At 43.9% G+C, this 15,697-nt stretch overlaps 1 protein-coding gene across 8 annotated transcripts in view; it reads right to left on the minus strand.

Annotated features, from left to right (window-relative positions):
- The window catches only part of LOC120026485 (alpha-adducin-like), a 56,766-nt gene that overhangs the window by 9,243 nt on the left and 31,826 nt on the right, over positions 1–15,697 (minus strand). For all 8 annotated transcript variants that reach the window (XM_038971364.1, XM_038971358.1, XM_038971363.1 and 5 more), the window contains 6 exons: positions 12,349–12,447; positions 11,939–12,106; positions 11,410–11,664; positions 8,663–8,758; positions 8,186–8,278; positions 2,666–2,822 (listed from right to left, as the gene is read on the minus strand). In XM_038971364.1, the coding sequence (XP_038827292.1) occupies positions 2,666–2,822; positions 8,186–8,278; positions 8,663–8,758; positions 11,410–11,664; positions 11,939–12,106; positions 12,349–12,447 (868 nt within the window). The remainder of the gene's footprint in view (positions 1–2,665; positions 2,823–8,185; positions 8,279–8,662; positions 8,759–11,409; positions 11,665–11,938; positions 12,107–12,348; positions 12,448–15,697) is intronic.

Below are 15,697 nucleotides of genomic sequence, written 5' to 3' on the forward strand. Positions count from 1 at the left end.
TGCTGTTCTTCCACTAATCTCATTGCAACTCCCCTCCAAGTCTCCGACCACTACCTTGTATCCTTTTCCCTCTCGCTCTCATCCAACACTTCCCACTCTGCCCCTACTCGGATGGTATCGCGCCGTCCAAACCTTCGCTCTCTCTCCCCCGCTACTCTCTCCTCTTCCATCCTATCATCTCTTCCCTCTGCTCAAACCTTTTCCAACCTATCTCCTGATTCTGCCTCCTCAACCCTCCTCTCCTCCCTTTCTGCATCCTTTGACTCTCTATGTCCCCTATCCTCCAGGCCGGCTCGGTCCTCCCCTCCTGCTCCGTGGCTCGACGACTCATTGCGAGCTCACAGAACAGGGCTCCGGGCAGCCGAGCGGAAATGGAGGAGAACTCGCCTCCCTGCGGACCTGGCATCCTTTCACTCCCTCCTCTCTACATTTTCCTCTTCTGTCTCTGCTGCTAAAGCCACTTTCTACCACTCTAAATTCCAAGCATCTGCCTCTAACCCTAGGAAGCTCTTTGCCACCTTCTCCTCCCTCCTGAATCCTCCCCCCCCCCCCCCCCCCCCCCCCCCCCCTCCCCCCTCTCTGCGGATGACTTCGTCAACCATTTTGAAAAGGTTGACGACATCCGATCCTCGTTTGCTAAGTCAAACGACACCGCTGGTTCTGCTCACACTGCCCTACCCTGTGCTTTGACCTCTTTCTCCCCTCTCTCCCCAGATGAAATCTCGCGTCTTGTGACGGCCGGCCGCCCAACAACCTGCCCGCTTGACCCTATCCCCTCCTCTCTTCTCCAGACCATTTCCGGAGACCTTCTCCCTTACCTCACCTCGCTCATCAACTCATCCTTGACCGCTGGCTACGTCCTTTCCGTCTTCAAGAGAGCGAGAGTTGCACCCCTTCTGAAAAAACCTACACTCGATCCCTCCGATGTCAACAACTACAGACCAGTATCCCTTCTTTCTTTTCTCTCCAAAACTCTTGAACGTGCCGTCCTTGGCCAGCTCTCCTGCTATCTCTCTCAGAATGACCTTCTTGATCCAAATCAGTCAGGTTTCAAGACTAGTCATTCAACTGAGACTGCTCTTCTCTGTGTCACGGAGGCGCTCCGCACTGCTAAAGCTAACTCTCTCTCCTCTGCTCTCATCCTTCTAGACCTATCGGCTGCCTTTGATACTGTGAACCATCAGATCCTCCTCTCCACCCTCTCCGGCGCGGCCCACGCTTGGATTGCGTCCTACCTGACAGGTCGCTCCTACCAGGTGGCGTGGCGAGAATCTGTCTCCTCACCACGTGCTCTCACCACTGGTGTCCCCCAGGGCTCTGTTCTAGGCCCTCTCCTATTCTCGCTATACACCAAGTCACTTGGCTCTGTCATAACCTCACATGGTCTCTCCTATCATTGCTATGCAGACGACACACAACTAATCTTCTCCTTTCCCCCTTCTGATAACCAGGTGGCGAATCGCATCTCTGCATGTCTGGCAGACATATCAGTGTGGATGACGGATCACCACCTCAAGCTGAACCTCGGCAAGACGGAGCTGCTCTTCCTCCCGGGGAAGGACTGCCCGTTCCATGATCTCGCCAACTCCATTGTGTCCTCCTCCCAGAGTGCTAAGAACCTTGGCGTGATCCTGGACAACACCCTGTCGTTCTCAACTAACATCAAGGCGGTGGCCCGTTCCTGTAGGTTCATGCTCTACAACATCCGCAGAGTACGACCCTGCCTCACACAGGAAGCGGCGCAGGTCCTAATCCAGGCACTTGTCATCTCCCGTCTGGATTACTGCAACTCGCTGTTGGCTGGGCTCCCTGCCTGTGCCATTAAACCCCTACAACTCATCCAGAACGCCGCAGCAAGTCTGGTGTTCAACCTTCCCAAGTTCTCTCACGTCACCCCGCTCCTCCGCTCTCTCCACTGGCTTCCAGTTGAAGCTCGCATCCGCTACAAGACCATGGTGCTTGCCTACGGAGCTGTGAGGGGAATGGCACCTCCGTACCTTCAGGCTCTGATCAGGCCCTACACCCAAACAAGGGCACTGCGTTCATCCACCTCTGGCCTGCTCGCCTCCCTACCTCTGAGGAAGTACAGTTCCCGCTCAGCCCAGTCAAAACTGTTCGCTGCTCTGGCACCCCAATGGTGGAACAAACTCCCTCACGACGCCAGGACAGCGGAGTCAATCACCACCTTCCGGAGACACCTGAAACCCCACCTCTTTAAGGAATACCTAGGATAGGATAAAGTAATCCTTCTAACCCCCCCCCCCCCCCCTTAAAAGATTTAGATGCACTATTGTAAAGTGGCTGTTCCACTGGATATCATAAGGTGAATGCACCAATTTGTAAGTCGCTCTGGATAAGAGCGTCTGCTAAATGACTTAAATGTAAATGTAAATGTCATACCCCACATATATTGTGATTCTGTATCTTTCTGCCGTTGTCATTTCTTTCTTAAAACTGTATACTGCAAACCAATTTCCCGTCTGGAACTGCTGCTACTCCTACTACTGCTGCTGCTACTACTGCTACTACTACTACTACTGCTGCTGCTGCTACTACTAGAAGTTAATGGAGAAAAGAGGGTTTAATGGTGAATAAACAGTGCAGTTTGTTCTTCTCCGAGTTGCTCAAACGTGACCCAAGAGGTGATCTAGGAGACAGGTCTTACCATCGGGTCCTTTCTGTTTGAGTTCCACCTCCTTGCGGTATTCCTCCAACTCCTGGTCGAACTGCTTGTTGAAGGGGTTGGGGCCTTTCTGGTTGATGATGACTCTGGGCTGGTACTCCTTCTCTATGATGGCCTTAGACGCCGTCACCAGCTCTCCCTAGTGGTTCAGACAGGAAGGGACACATTGTTGCTGAAAACAGGGCTGTTGTGCGTCACAAAATTAATATTGTCAGACAATTTTTTTAAATCAATGCCAACACTGAGATTTTCTAAGTATGTTAATACTAGTATTTGGCAGGTCAAACCTGTTTAGGTGATTTCTGGTATATCATCAAAATAGATCAATTGCACCACGTTTTTGGGCTTTTTTAACCTGGTTAAGTACAATACCATTGGAAATTAATGTTGAAAGTTAAAATATATATATTCCTAAAACTGAAGTTGAAAATGATGCGGTCGCTGCTTCCCCCTTTTTTTTGTGGCCCCTATCTTGACAGCGGACAGAAAAATATACGTTTTAAAGTACATTTTTTGCAGCTCTATGCATTCGGCCATGGGGAAGAGACCATTTTTCAATTTTATAACAAATGTCATTCAATTCTACTTATTTTGCCATGGGGCAGATACATTTTTGCAGTTTTAAAGCTAATTTCCTACAATTCTACACATTTTGCCATGACTTGTGCAATTACCCGCAGCAAGAGCGACATCATTGATATATACAGAGAAAAGAGTCGGCCCAAGAATTGAACCCTGTGGTACCCCAATAGACTGCCAGAGGTCCGGACAACAGGCCCTCCGATTTGACACACTGAACTCTATCTGAGAAGTAGTTGGTGAACCAGGCGAGGCAGTCATTTGAGATGTTGAGTCTGGCGATAAGAATGCGGTGATTGACAGAGTCGAAAGCCTTGGCCAGGTCGATGAAGACAGCTGCACAGTACTGTCTTTTATCAATGGCGGTTATGATAACGTTTCGTACCTTGAGCGTGGCTGAGGTGCACCCGTGACCAGGTCGGAAACCGGATTGCACAGCGGAGAATGTACGGTGGGATTCACAAATGGTCAGTGATCTGTTTATTAACTTGGCTTTCGAAGACTTCAGAAAGGCAGGGCAGGATGGATATAGGTCTATAACAGTTTGGGTCTAGAGTGTCCCCCCCTTTGAAGAGGGGGATGACCGCAGCAGCTTTCCAATCTTTGGGGATCTCAGACGATACAAAAGAGAGGTTGAACAGACTGGTAATAGGGGTTGCAACAATGGCAGCGTATAATTTTCGAAAGAATAGTAATCATATACTTGTATACGAGCACCATATAAACTGCACACGCACCAAAACCCCTGTTTTGACAAGTGCCAATAAAATCACTAATATCAATTAGGGGGGATATCAGGTTGTATGCGCTGTTGAAACTAACACAACGACAAAAAAAAAACGCATGGAAACTGGGGATATTTTTTTACATCACTGATTAGAGAACAACCTGCAGTAGACAGTCTGCTACATTTCGGAGTGATGCATTTTTATTTGGGAGTCGCCAAAACGGAAAGAGAAACACAACACTTATTTGTCAATCTCTCATATCGATATCAAGTTGAAATCAATTGCGCGAGAGGGGGAGATTGCACGTCCTGTTCAAACTAACAGCTCAAAAATCACACGGAATCTGAGAATAATGTATACATCACTGGTTAGAGGACAATTTGTATTTTTAAGTGTTGCATTTTGATTTTGGAATTTCGGTTGTTGATTTCGGGAGACTGCGATCACGGAAAAGGGAACAGACCACTTTTTCTGTTAGTTAACGTAAATGAATCACGACGCGGCATAGGATACCAACAATGACAATGGTTAGCTGCTATTTAAGTGATAGTTTGACTGTCAAATCCATGTATTGGTGTGTGGCCAGCGACTTTTATGAACACCTCAACTTTGCGTTGCAAGTCCTGCTCAACCCAGCCCATGACAAAATCAACAGTACAAAACCAATGATATTGATCTATTTTAAGCAATACATTTCGTCATTGTGATGACTATAAACTTATATAAACATCACCAATCTGAGGTAAAAAGGATGTGTAATTCCACTACATTTTATGGGGTGAAAATGCAAGCTTGTGTAAGGTAGTAACAAACTGTCCACATTAGGAAAATTAGCGCAATATACAATCATTTAAAAAAGGTGCAATATGCAGAAATTGGGCCGCCATTTCCTGGTTTCTGAAATCTTAATAGTTAGCCTAATTTCAGTTTGACAAAACAAGCAAGTTTTGAGTGTGTGGAGAATCATTTTACCATCTAAACTGCTGTGAAATATATTTTCCATAACACAAAATGTTTTATTTTCAGCTGGTGTACAAAACCGAAAGTAAGATGCAAAAACGAAACTTAACGGGATGCATAGAAATAACGCACATAGAACAAATACTGCTTTTTAAGCTTGCTTTCAATAAGAATGACAGATCTATAACTCTCATTTCTATGTGAATTTGATTAGATCGCCCAAAAAGTTCCATATTGGCGCTTTAATATGGCAAAATAATTCAACATGTACATTTAAGAGGATATACAGTTGAAGTCGTAAGTTTACGTACACTTAGGTTGGAGTCATTAAAACTAGTTTTTCAACCATTCCACAAATTTCTTGTTAACAAACTAGTTTTGGCAAGTCGGTTAGGACATCTACTTTGTGCATGACAAGTCATTTTTCCAACAGATTATTTCACTTATAATTCACTGTATCACAATTCCAGTGGGTCAAAAGTTTACATACACTAAGTTGACGGTGCCTTTAAACAGCTTGGAAAATTCCAGAAAATGATGTCATGGCTTTAGAAGCTTCTGATAGGCTAATTGACATAATTTGAGTCAATTGGAGGTGTACCTGTGGATGTACTTCAAGGCAACCTTCAAACGCAGTGCCCCTTTGCTTGACATCATGGGAAAATCAAAAGAAATCAGCCAAGACCTCAAAAAAAATGACCTCCACAAGTCTGGTTCATCCTTGGGAGCAATTTCCAAATGCCTGAAGGTACCACGTTCATCTGGACAAACAATAGTACGCAAGTATAAACACCATGGGACCACACAGCCGTCATACCGCTCAGGAAGGAGACAAGTTCTGTCTCCTAGAGATGAACGCACTTTGGTGCGAAAAGTGCAAATCAATCCCAGAACAACAGCAAAGGACCTTGTGAAGATACTGGAGGAAACAGGTACAAAAGTATTTATATCCACAGTAAAACGAGTCCTATATCAACATAACCTGAAAGGCCGCTCAGCAAGGAAGAAGCCACTGCTCCAAAACCGCCATAAAAAAGCCAGACTACGGTTTGCAACTGCACATGGGGACAAAGATCATACTTTTTGGAGAAATGTCATCTGGTCTGATGAAACAAAAATAGAACTGTTTGGCCATAATGAGCATGGGGGTGGCAGCATCATGTTGTGGGGGTGTTTTGCTGCAGGAAGGACTGGTGCACTTCACAAAATAGATGGCTTCATGAGGATTGAAAATTATGTGGATATATTGAAGCAACATCTCAAGGCATCAGTCAGGAAGTTAAAGCTTGGTCGCAAATGGGTCTTCCAAATGGACAATGACCCCAAGCGTACTTCCAAAATGGCTTAAGGACAACAAAGTCAAGGTATTGGAGTGGCCATCACAAAGCCCTGACCTCAATCCTTTAGAAAATATGTGGGCAGAACTGAAAAAGCGTAACCCAAGTTAAACAATTTAAAGGCAATGCTACCAAATACTAATTGAGTGTATGTAAACTTCTGACCCACTGGGAATGTGATGAAAGAAATACAAGCTGAAATAAATCATTCTCTATACTATTATTCTGACATTTCACATTCTTAAAATAAAGTGGTGATCCGAACTGACCTAAGACAGGTCCTTTTTACTAGGATTAAATGTCAGGAATTGTGAAAAACTGAGTTTAAATGTATTTGGCTAAGGTGTATGTAAACCTCTGTCTTCAACTGTACATACATTGCCCACTCACAAACTATTGCAACCATGACATTCTCTCACTGATTTAACCATATAGAGAGTTAAAAAATGCTCTAAAACACAATTTAACGGGGCGCCTGAACGCTTGACGTTACTACTAGTATGGAGCATTTCAAAGCAGTCTGGACAATAGGGCCTATTCAAGTTGTTTTAAAATGTTTGTACCTCGCCTTGGAGTCCTATGTATGGGGCGATGAACAGGGCCGCATTCAACAGGGCACAACATTGTGGAACATTGAGATAAAAAATATATAAAATGTTGAATAAATTGGCCTTTTCTGACATGTGACTTGAAGGAATCACATCAACTCTATTTCTAGCTGCAATGTTCCACAACGGATGCCTACTGAACATGCCCCAGATATCACACAGAAGAACAGAAGAGAGAGGTGAGAGGTAATGTGAGAGGTCAGGAAGTACCTTTCTAAAAGACTTAGCAGGACTATTGGCCTCTGACAGATCGAATAGTGTCCGTACAGTCAGACAGAGGGGCGTCCTGCAATAGTAAACTGAGTGAGGGGGGGGGGGCAGTACCCAGTCCGAGAACACACACGTTACAGTACGCATAGTCACACACACGCAGCGTTTGTTTCAGGGAGGCGAATTGGGCAGTCTCAAGCGTGATCATGATTAAAACAAATGGCTCTGGATCATGCATTGTAACACACCACAGGAGTGTGTGCAAGTCAAACCACGGAGACACAAACCCAATGCACTGCATAAGGCCTCTAGATTTAACGCTATCAAATCACGCACAACCAAAACGTTACAACTAACAGTGATGAAAAGGTTCAGAGAAAACCAACAGCTCTTTCTCAATTCAGTCCTTCTAAAGACCTTCAATAGTAAAACCTGATCACATAATGCACATGATATTGGTCAGCAGACAGACACTTCCAACAATGGCCTCAGCAGTCCTCCCAAAAATCATTCAAATGAAACTAGCAAAACCTCAATGACAAATTATGAATGGGATCCGCCAGAGGTCAAAGGAAGGCAAACCAACAACATGCAAACTCAACTCTGAAGTCATATGAAAGCAATCCGACAGACCTGAAGGCCACCAGTGCTGAAGGCCACCAGTGCTGAAGGCTAACAGCATGTTGGGGTTAGTCATCAAAAGGAGGAAAATCTAAAAATCAACCAAAGGAGATGGACACAACCCGGCCTGTGACGCAGCATGAGGTTTACTGAACGTCTGTGGTCAAAGAATAACAAAGTTAACTTAAATGTCAGCGGGGAGGTGATCAAGTCAGACCTGGGTTCAAATCCTGGAAATTGGAAATCATTCAAATACTTTTTAGCCTTTGCTTTGAGCACAGGGTTTGCAGTTCTGCAACTATTCTATTTGTTCCATTGCGCCAGGCAAGCTCAATCAAACCAAGCTTAAGAATTTGAAATGTGGTCTGACTCAGGGGTAAGCATTTAGGGCAGCACACATTTCTATTTTTGAAGGGTTTATCTGGCTGTGAGGTGGGGCAGGGCACAGGAGGGACTCACCTGGACAAAGGAGCGGTCCACCATGCTTCCAGCACACAGCACCTGGGACTCAGGCCCTGCCGTCTTGATGTCCTTAAGGTTCTGCTCTCGGATCTAGAGGGTGGTAGCAGACAGAAAGAGAGGGGTTGTCGGAACTAGAAGCACAAGCATTTCGCTACACTCGCATTAACATCTGCTAACCATGTGTATGTGACAAATAAAATTTGATTTGGGTTGGATACGGAGCCACAGACATGCATTGAATAACACAAAGAGAAATCCCGATTCTCTACCATTCTTACGAAGTGTGCACTACCACTCATGGATTCAATCTTTTTTTGGAAAAATCGCTCCAGCCAACACTTACACAAACCTAATGCTTTAAATCCATGATGAACAGTGTATGAGTGCACACTGCAGGATTAGGGCAGAGAGTTGGGACCCAAATCAACCCATGTTGAAATAATCGACAGAGTCCATGTTAAAATGATATCCTACCTTGTTCCTCATCTTCAGCACCTCCTTGGGGTTTGTGTTGAGCGGGACAAACTGATTGGCCACTGCAGCCTGTCGCATCCCTTCCTCATTCGTCCACTGTAATCACCATAGCAACAATTCAAATAAACTGCCTAAAATGATGCTGCCAAAATAACACGAAAAAACAGTTGCAAAAATATTTAAATATACAGACTACCCAGGCTTTTTCAGGACAATAATAATAGGTCATGCTTTTCAAACTGGGAAAAAAATTGAGAAGGTATGACTAACGGAATTATAAAAAAATTACAAATACACCTGGAAGCAGTAAACCAATGATGATACATATTTTGGCAGGATGGCTCTGTATTTCATAGTTCTAGAAAGTACACACTGAACAGTCCTTTTCAGTATTAAGTTACTGGTATTTTTATGTAATTATCTAACCCCCTAAAAGGCATCTGTTATTGAATGTTTCCTCAAAAGATGCACGATCATCATCATTGATACTCTGGCTGTTACTCGTAGACTTCAAAAACTAAAAAACACAAAAAAAGAGCAACTGAAGACATCACAAGAAGATGAGACCGTGGAAGGGGAGGGGGTGAGGACGTGGAAAAGGTGAGGCGATGATGGCGCTGGCTTACAGTACAGTAGAAGCTGTGTACTGTATGTCGACCAGCGAGCTAGCAGCAATGGGTTGAGGCGTGAGAGAGTGGGCATCACCAAGTCATTTCCCAGGCTAACATACAGCACAGTAACAGAACAACATGGATAAAGAGAAAAACACACCGACAGACGAGACACTCGTCCACCGAGTCACTGACTGACAGAATAACTAATTGGAAAAACCGCCAACTTAGTGTTACCCCCAATAATTGAATTTTATACAAGTTAAATGGTCCTTAGTTTACATTTAGTTAAAAGGGGCTGCCATTTTGATCTACTACTGAACAACTTTCTTATACGACAGCTGTAGAAAAAAAACCTCTGGAGCTGCCATGAAGGTAATGAACTGGACTGTTCTGGGAGTTCTTGACAGAGGTGTTTAAACAGAAACGATGGGAAAGCTCAGGCCAGGATGGAAAGAAAAAGATTGAGCTTTTGAATTGATTTTTTATAGATGCGATTAAAACGAGCAGCCGCTGAATCTACAGTACTTTTAGCCTTCATGCAAATGTTTATATTTTCCCACCTTTTTTTGATGCACTTACTGGAAAGCATGTTACTATGTATTTTGCCTTGGAGTAGCATAAGCTATGGGTTCTTTTCTGTTTAAGAGATGTTTCAGCTGGGCTGTTAAAGCTGTTCGGTGACAAACCAAAAACTAGATGAGGAAGAGGCAAAGGGCATCTGGGATGTAGCTAGGAAACATGGGATGGACATGTAAACATGATATACTCACTGATTATGTACCGAGTCTCAACACAACACTTTCTCCTACTTCCCAGAGGAGGTAATTGTTTCAAAAGTCAAAACGGGTTAAATGTCGTTTAAAAATAAAAATGTTACTAAACATATTCGCTCATGCAGGGGAACACAAATTAAATGTCATATTATCAGCCCTGGAGATTTGGGAGGTGGTTCGGGATTCAAGAATAGAGGGGGCCGAGTCACAAAAAAGCAGGCTACGACTCATAAGATTCTGATTCCAATTCGATACCAAAAGCAGGGCGGCCTTGCGCCTTATTCACTCTGTCTGTGGCCTTAACTGTGATGTAATTGGCTGTCTGGCTGAAGGACCAGCTACAAGAGATAGAGGTTAACTTCCTCAGTTTCAAAGGTCAAACAATGCTCAAAATAAAAAAGGAATGCTAGCTTTGAAGTGCGTCTACAAAAGGGGGACACTGTCTATCTCTAATTTAGTGTATGGTTCTATTAGATTAGCTAGTAATTAGTAATACATTGTCATACTCTCATATCAACTGTGGTACAAAAAAACGTGTGCAACTCCTTAGAAAGGTATGAGGTTTGCTTTAGTAAAATGCATCCTAGAGGTTTTGCTTGAGTTGAATACGGCACTAACTTCCCTGGGCGTACAGTTATAAAAGCTACCGATCAGACACACAACACCAGACAGAAAGGAACGAGAACACATCTGTAAAGCAACAGTAGTGGTTGGTGAGCAACATCATCGAGCCACGCCCACTCTGGGCTCATGCGACGCCCCTGTCGCTCCTCCTCCCGGAGAGCGCCTACAATGCATCTGACTACTCATGCAACACCGCATGCGCTGGGCTGCTGGGGTGGCACCCTAAAGCCTGAGGGAACAAAGGAAGGAAAGGGGAGGAGTGGGACTAAGATGAGGAATAGAGGGAGGGACCAACTGCTTAACAGAGTGGTTCGTAGGGATTTAGGAACAAAGAAGTGCATTTAAGGGAATGAAAAGGGGGTACCAGGATATATAAAATATCTTAAGCAGTTATTAAAGTCTGGTCTTTGGACTGGCCAGAGAGAGGAAAACAGAGCAAAACTACCACAATGGGAATTAGTTAAATACTGGTCAGAGAGGGTGGTTAGATACATCCAAACACTGGAGCTGTCTAGAGAAGTAGCTATATCACAGGGTCTAAATAGATCACAGGATCCATTTCACCCCAACCTTAGAGTGCCAACCAGCTGCCCTGTCATCAACTAGCTGAACTGTAACTATGAACAATAAGGTAGGCACAGACCAAGCAGTTGGTAATACAGCTTGGCACGCAGACACCGGACGAGAGAGACCGCAGCAAGGGTTTGACGTGATCGTGTGTAATGTTCGTCCACACCTTAGTCTTCGACTTGGGGCTGCCACCGTCGGGCCCTTCCTCGTAGGCCTCTTCCGGCCGGCCCGAGTTGAGCCAGCGGGTCTTGTCACGCTGCTGCCTCTGAACGCTGTGCTTGAGAGGGGAGCGAGCGCCCGAGTCACTGTCCTCGGCATAGGAAGAGCCCGTGGCTGAGGGAGCGATCTCTACACCGCTGCCAAACTTTTTAGCTTTGTCTCGCAGGGCAGGGCACCTGTAAGGGTAGCCTGTCCTGTAACCCTAGAGAAAGAGAGAGACATAGTCAGAGTTTTTTTATGTTGTTATATTGTTGATAGTAATCTACAGTATTAATAATTATATTTCACATGAAAATCTGTCAACTGTAAGAAAATGTTACCCTGGTAGTCTCATATCTGTTTGTACTGTCTTACCAACTCCTACGGTCAATCAACATTTGGCAATGACCATAGGAGTTGGCAAGACAACAAACCGATCTCGGACCAGTCTAGGGAAAAGGTATCATTACTCTCAAGACTAATAGATGAATTCCTACCAGGTTATCCAGCATCCTCATGTAAGCCTCAAACTCCTGCTCCCCGACCAGCCACTTTGGGTGTGTGGAGCCCTCGACATGCTCAGAGCACCGTGGCCGGGATTTGTACTTAGCAGGGTCCAGCATCACCAGGTTACCAGGTCCTCCAGCACTGGCTAGGGTGCGCACCTGGACACACACAAAGTAATTCAGTCACATGCAGAAGGAAGTATTGTGTTGGGTATATGTTGTGCTTTGATTTCAAATGCTCAGAGAGTTGGCATGTTGCATGAGAGTAACAGTATAACCTCCTCTTAATAATAATACAATATGATGTATCTTTGATCAAGACCAGCCGCAGAGACGAGGCTCTGGAGCAGATTCTCACAGAAATCGAGTTCGGTCGGAAAACTGTCAGGAAAGTGTCCTACCTGGATCTCACATGCAGTGACCAGGTTGTGGATATAGTAGAAGGCTTCCTCCACAGTCTCCCCAACAGACACCAGACCATGGTTTCTCAGGATCAGAACCTAGGAGGACAAATAACATCCAAACAACTCAGTGTACCCACACACTCTGTCCACTCTCTCACACAGACACGCCGGGCCAGTTTCCCCTCAGACAGATTAAGCCATGTTGTGACTGCCCTGAATTTGCCTGAACCGTCCCGGTGCTTCTCCTGCCGATGGGGTTGCTTCCGCTTTAATTCCCTATTAAATAGCCAGCATCAGCTGTGCAAAAGTGGGTTGTGATATTGGGCGAGAGAGGAAGTGTTCAACACTCAGCTTGGAAACTCGTTCACACCCAGTTTGTTTTGTTGTATTTAAAAGTTTGTAGCCGTGTCGCAAGATCAACCAGTATCGGATCTACTTATGTCCATTGTTGGACTACCGATCTACGTTGGTCGCAGCGGTTCTCCTTGGCCTTTGTGGCGGATGAATCAGAATTAGTTGGGTAACATAGATACATAAGATGTTTTATTTATATAATATGCTTATGTGAGATACTTGTCATTAGAATGAATCCTTTTGGACTATAGTGTTGGCAGTTCCACTTTTTTCTAAGCTGGGGCTCAGTCATTTGGGGTCCAGAGAGGGGAGAGGTCAGGCTTGTCTTTTACATGTCTCTGGTGCTATGCAGAATATCAGAAAGGGAAGAGGACAGGATGGAACATTGTCTTCATATGTGAATGTATCCGTTAAACCATGTGAAGGGATGGCGTGATTAAGGGAGAACCAATTACTTGGCTCCACAATGTCTGTGCGCAAGTCACTCCCCTCAGTGAGCTTGTCCAGGAGTGAAGTCAAGAGGGGGGTTACTTGAGATGGGTGTATATAGAGTTGACAATTGAGTTATGCCTTGGATGAGGTAATGTTTATGTACTATGAAGTACCAGGAATGAGATTAGAACCTCGTCTTCGAGACAAAATTTAACGATAATTTATAGCGAATGCTATCTGGCTATGGGATACTCCTCTCTCAAGTAAAAGTCTTTCTTTGTGAACTGTTCCTAAGATCTGTGGTTCGTCATGTAAGTTGAGAGGGGTGTATCTTGGCTATAAAATACCTTGGTATTCTTCTGTAGGCACTCTCAGAATTCATTATAGACACTGAATTGATCTGAGAGTCAAAGGGCTATTGTAAAGCTCATATCATTAAAGATAAATTAAGTATAACTGACTGGTGTGTGGTTTGTAACTCTCCTCATTTGGATAATACAGGAAATTGCCGACACCTTTCTCTGCTGGAGATCTGTTGGCGGATTGGATTGTCTGACTGACCACCACTTCTTTGCATTTGTTTTGGGGTGATCTATACAGTGTTGGTTTATGTATTCAGTTGAAGACTACTGAGATTTGATACTCTTTGTTATGTGTGAAACCGGAGTTTATTGCTATCTGATTGTATGAAGGAGATGGGTTTTATGCATTATTTTATGGAAGGACAATTGCGTGACTGAGGTCACTTGGGTTCACTGCACTCCTTTACCCAGGCTGGACTTTTGTTTTTATGCCCGAGGTACGGGACATTTACCAGTGAACCAAGGTTATTGTTTTGTGACTTATATTGACTGGGATCATTTATTTTGGTAATACAACCAACGCAAAGGACCACAGTTGTTTTGAAGTTATTTCCAACGTCTAAGGGTTTATGAAAAGTATATTTCCATACTGACTTTTAAATGAGTCCTTTGTATTGGTGTAGACTTGACGGACCGGACGGGACTTATTCCCTCACAAACAAAACGGAGAAATCTATATTTTCTCTGGTAGGCACAACCTACCTGGCATCCCTAACAAACAACCTCAAGTCAAAACCGTTACATTAAAAAAATGGCACCTCTAAAACATTGAGAAATAACCAAAGCAAATCTTGTGTGGATTGTTAAGGAATTAAAACAATGGATTCAACCCAATAAAATGTGCTCATTCATATCATACCTGTCAATGGGAATTACACAGGGTCATTCTGACAATGGAGTTGACAATGCAAATAATAAAGTGAATACGGATGATGTGAATGGAGTTGATTTGGGCCAGAGCCCTCGGAATCTGCATGCTCGGTCTTGACCACAGGCGGTCTAACCAGTTACTCTCTTATTGAGAGAGTACACCCAACCTTCCTCCATCATCTGGTTTATCTCCAGAGGTTGTAGTCTTACAACTTCAAGGTGACATCCTTGACTCCTGCTCTCCCTCTTTGGCGTTCGAGGGCACCAGGCTGCCTTTCGTTACACAGACCTGTCATGATCATTACTCGTCAGACTGTTCCTCGTCAGGAACAGTTCCTCGTCAGACTCAAGATCTCCAAACTCTAATCCCCCATAAATACAAATGTCTGAGTGAAGAGCAACAACAGAGCACAATGGAATATATTTTCCGGGTGATTTAAATAGACTAGCAATCATCAAGCTGCCCACTGAAGAAAAAAAACTGTCAGTCAACCTACCAGGTTCCATAGGAATTAAATCATCAACATGAATTGATCACATCTTTACTAATGCTGCAGAAATTTGCTTTAAAGCAGTATCCAAATCCATAGGATGTAGTGCTCACAATATAATAACCATATCTAGGAAAACCAAAGTTCCAAAGGCTGGGCCTAATATAGTATATAAGAGGTCATACAATAAGTTTTATCATATGTTGATGATGATGTAAAGAATATTTGCTGGTCTGTGGTGTGTAATGAGGAGCAACCAGATGCTGCACTTGACACATTTCTGAAATTGCTTATTCCAGTTACTAATAAGCTCATGCCCATTAAGAAAATGACTAAAAACTGTTAAATCCCCTTGGATTGATGAGGAATTGAAAAATTGTATGGTTGAGAGGGATGAGGCAAAAGGTATAGTAAATAAATCTGGCAGCCCAACTGATTGGCAAACGAAATCATGTGAGTAAACTAAAGAAAAATAAACCATACTATGAAACAAAAAAATTATATAAAGTGTGATGATAGTAAAAATCTTTGGGGCACCTTAAATTAAATTTTGGGAATAAAAGCCAACTCGGCTCCTTCATTCATTGAATCAGATGGCTCATTCATCACAAAGCCCACTGATATTGCCAACTACTTAATGACTTGTTCCATTGGCAAGATAAGCAAACTTAGGGATGACATGCCAGCAACAAAACGCTGACAATACACATCCAAGTATATCGGACCAAATTATGAGAGACAAGAATTGTACTTTTGAATTCCGTAAAGTCAGTGTGGAAGAGGTGAAAAAATGATTGTTGTCTATCAACAACGACAAGCCACCGGGGTCTGACAATC

This window comes from Salvelinus namaycush, chromosome 31 (genome assembly GCF_016432855.1).
Source record: "Salvelinus namaycush isolate Seneca chromosome 31, SaNama_1.0, whole genome shotgun sequence".
Taxonomy (NCBI): domain Eukaryota; kingdom Metazoa; phylum Chordata; class Actinopteri; order Salmoniformes; family Salmonidae; genus Salvelinus; species Salvelinus namaycush.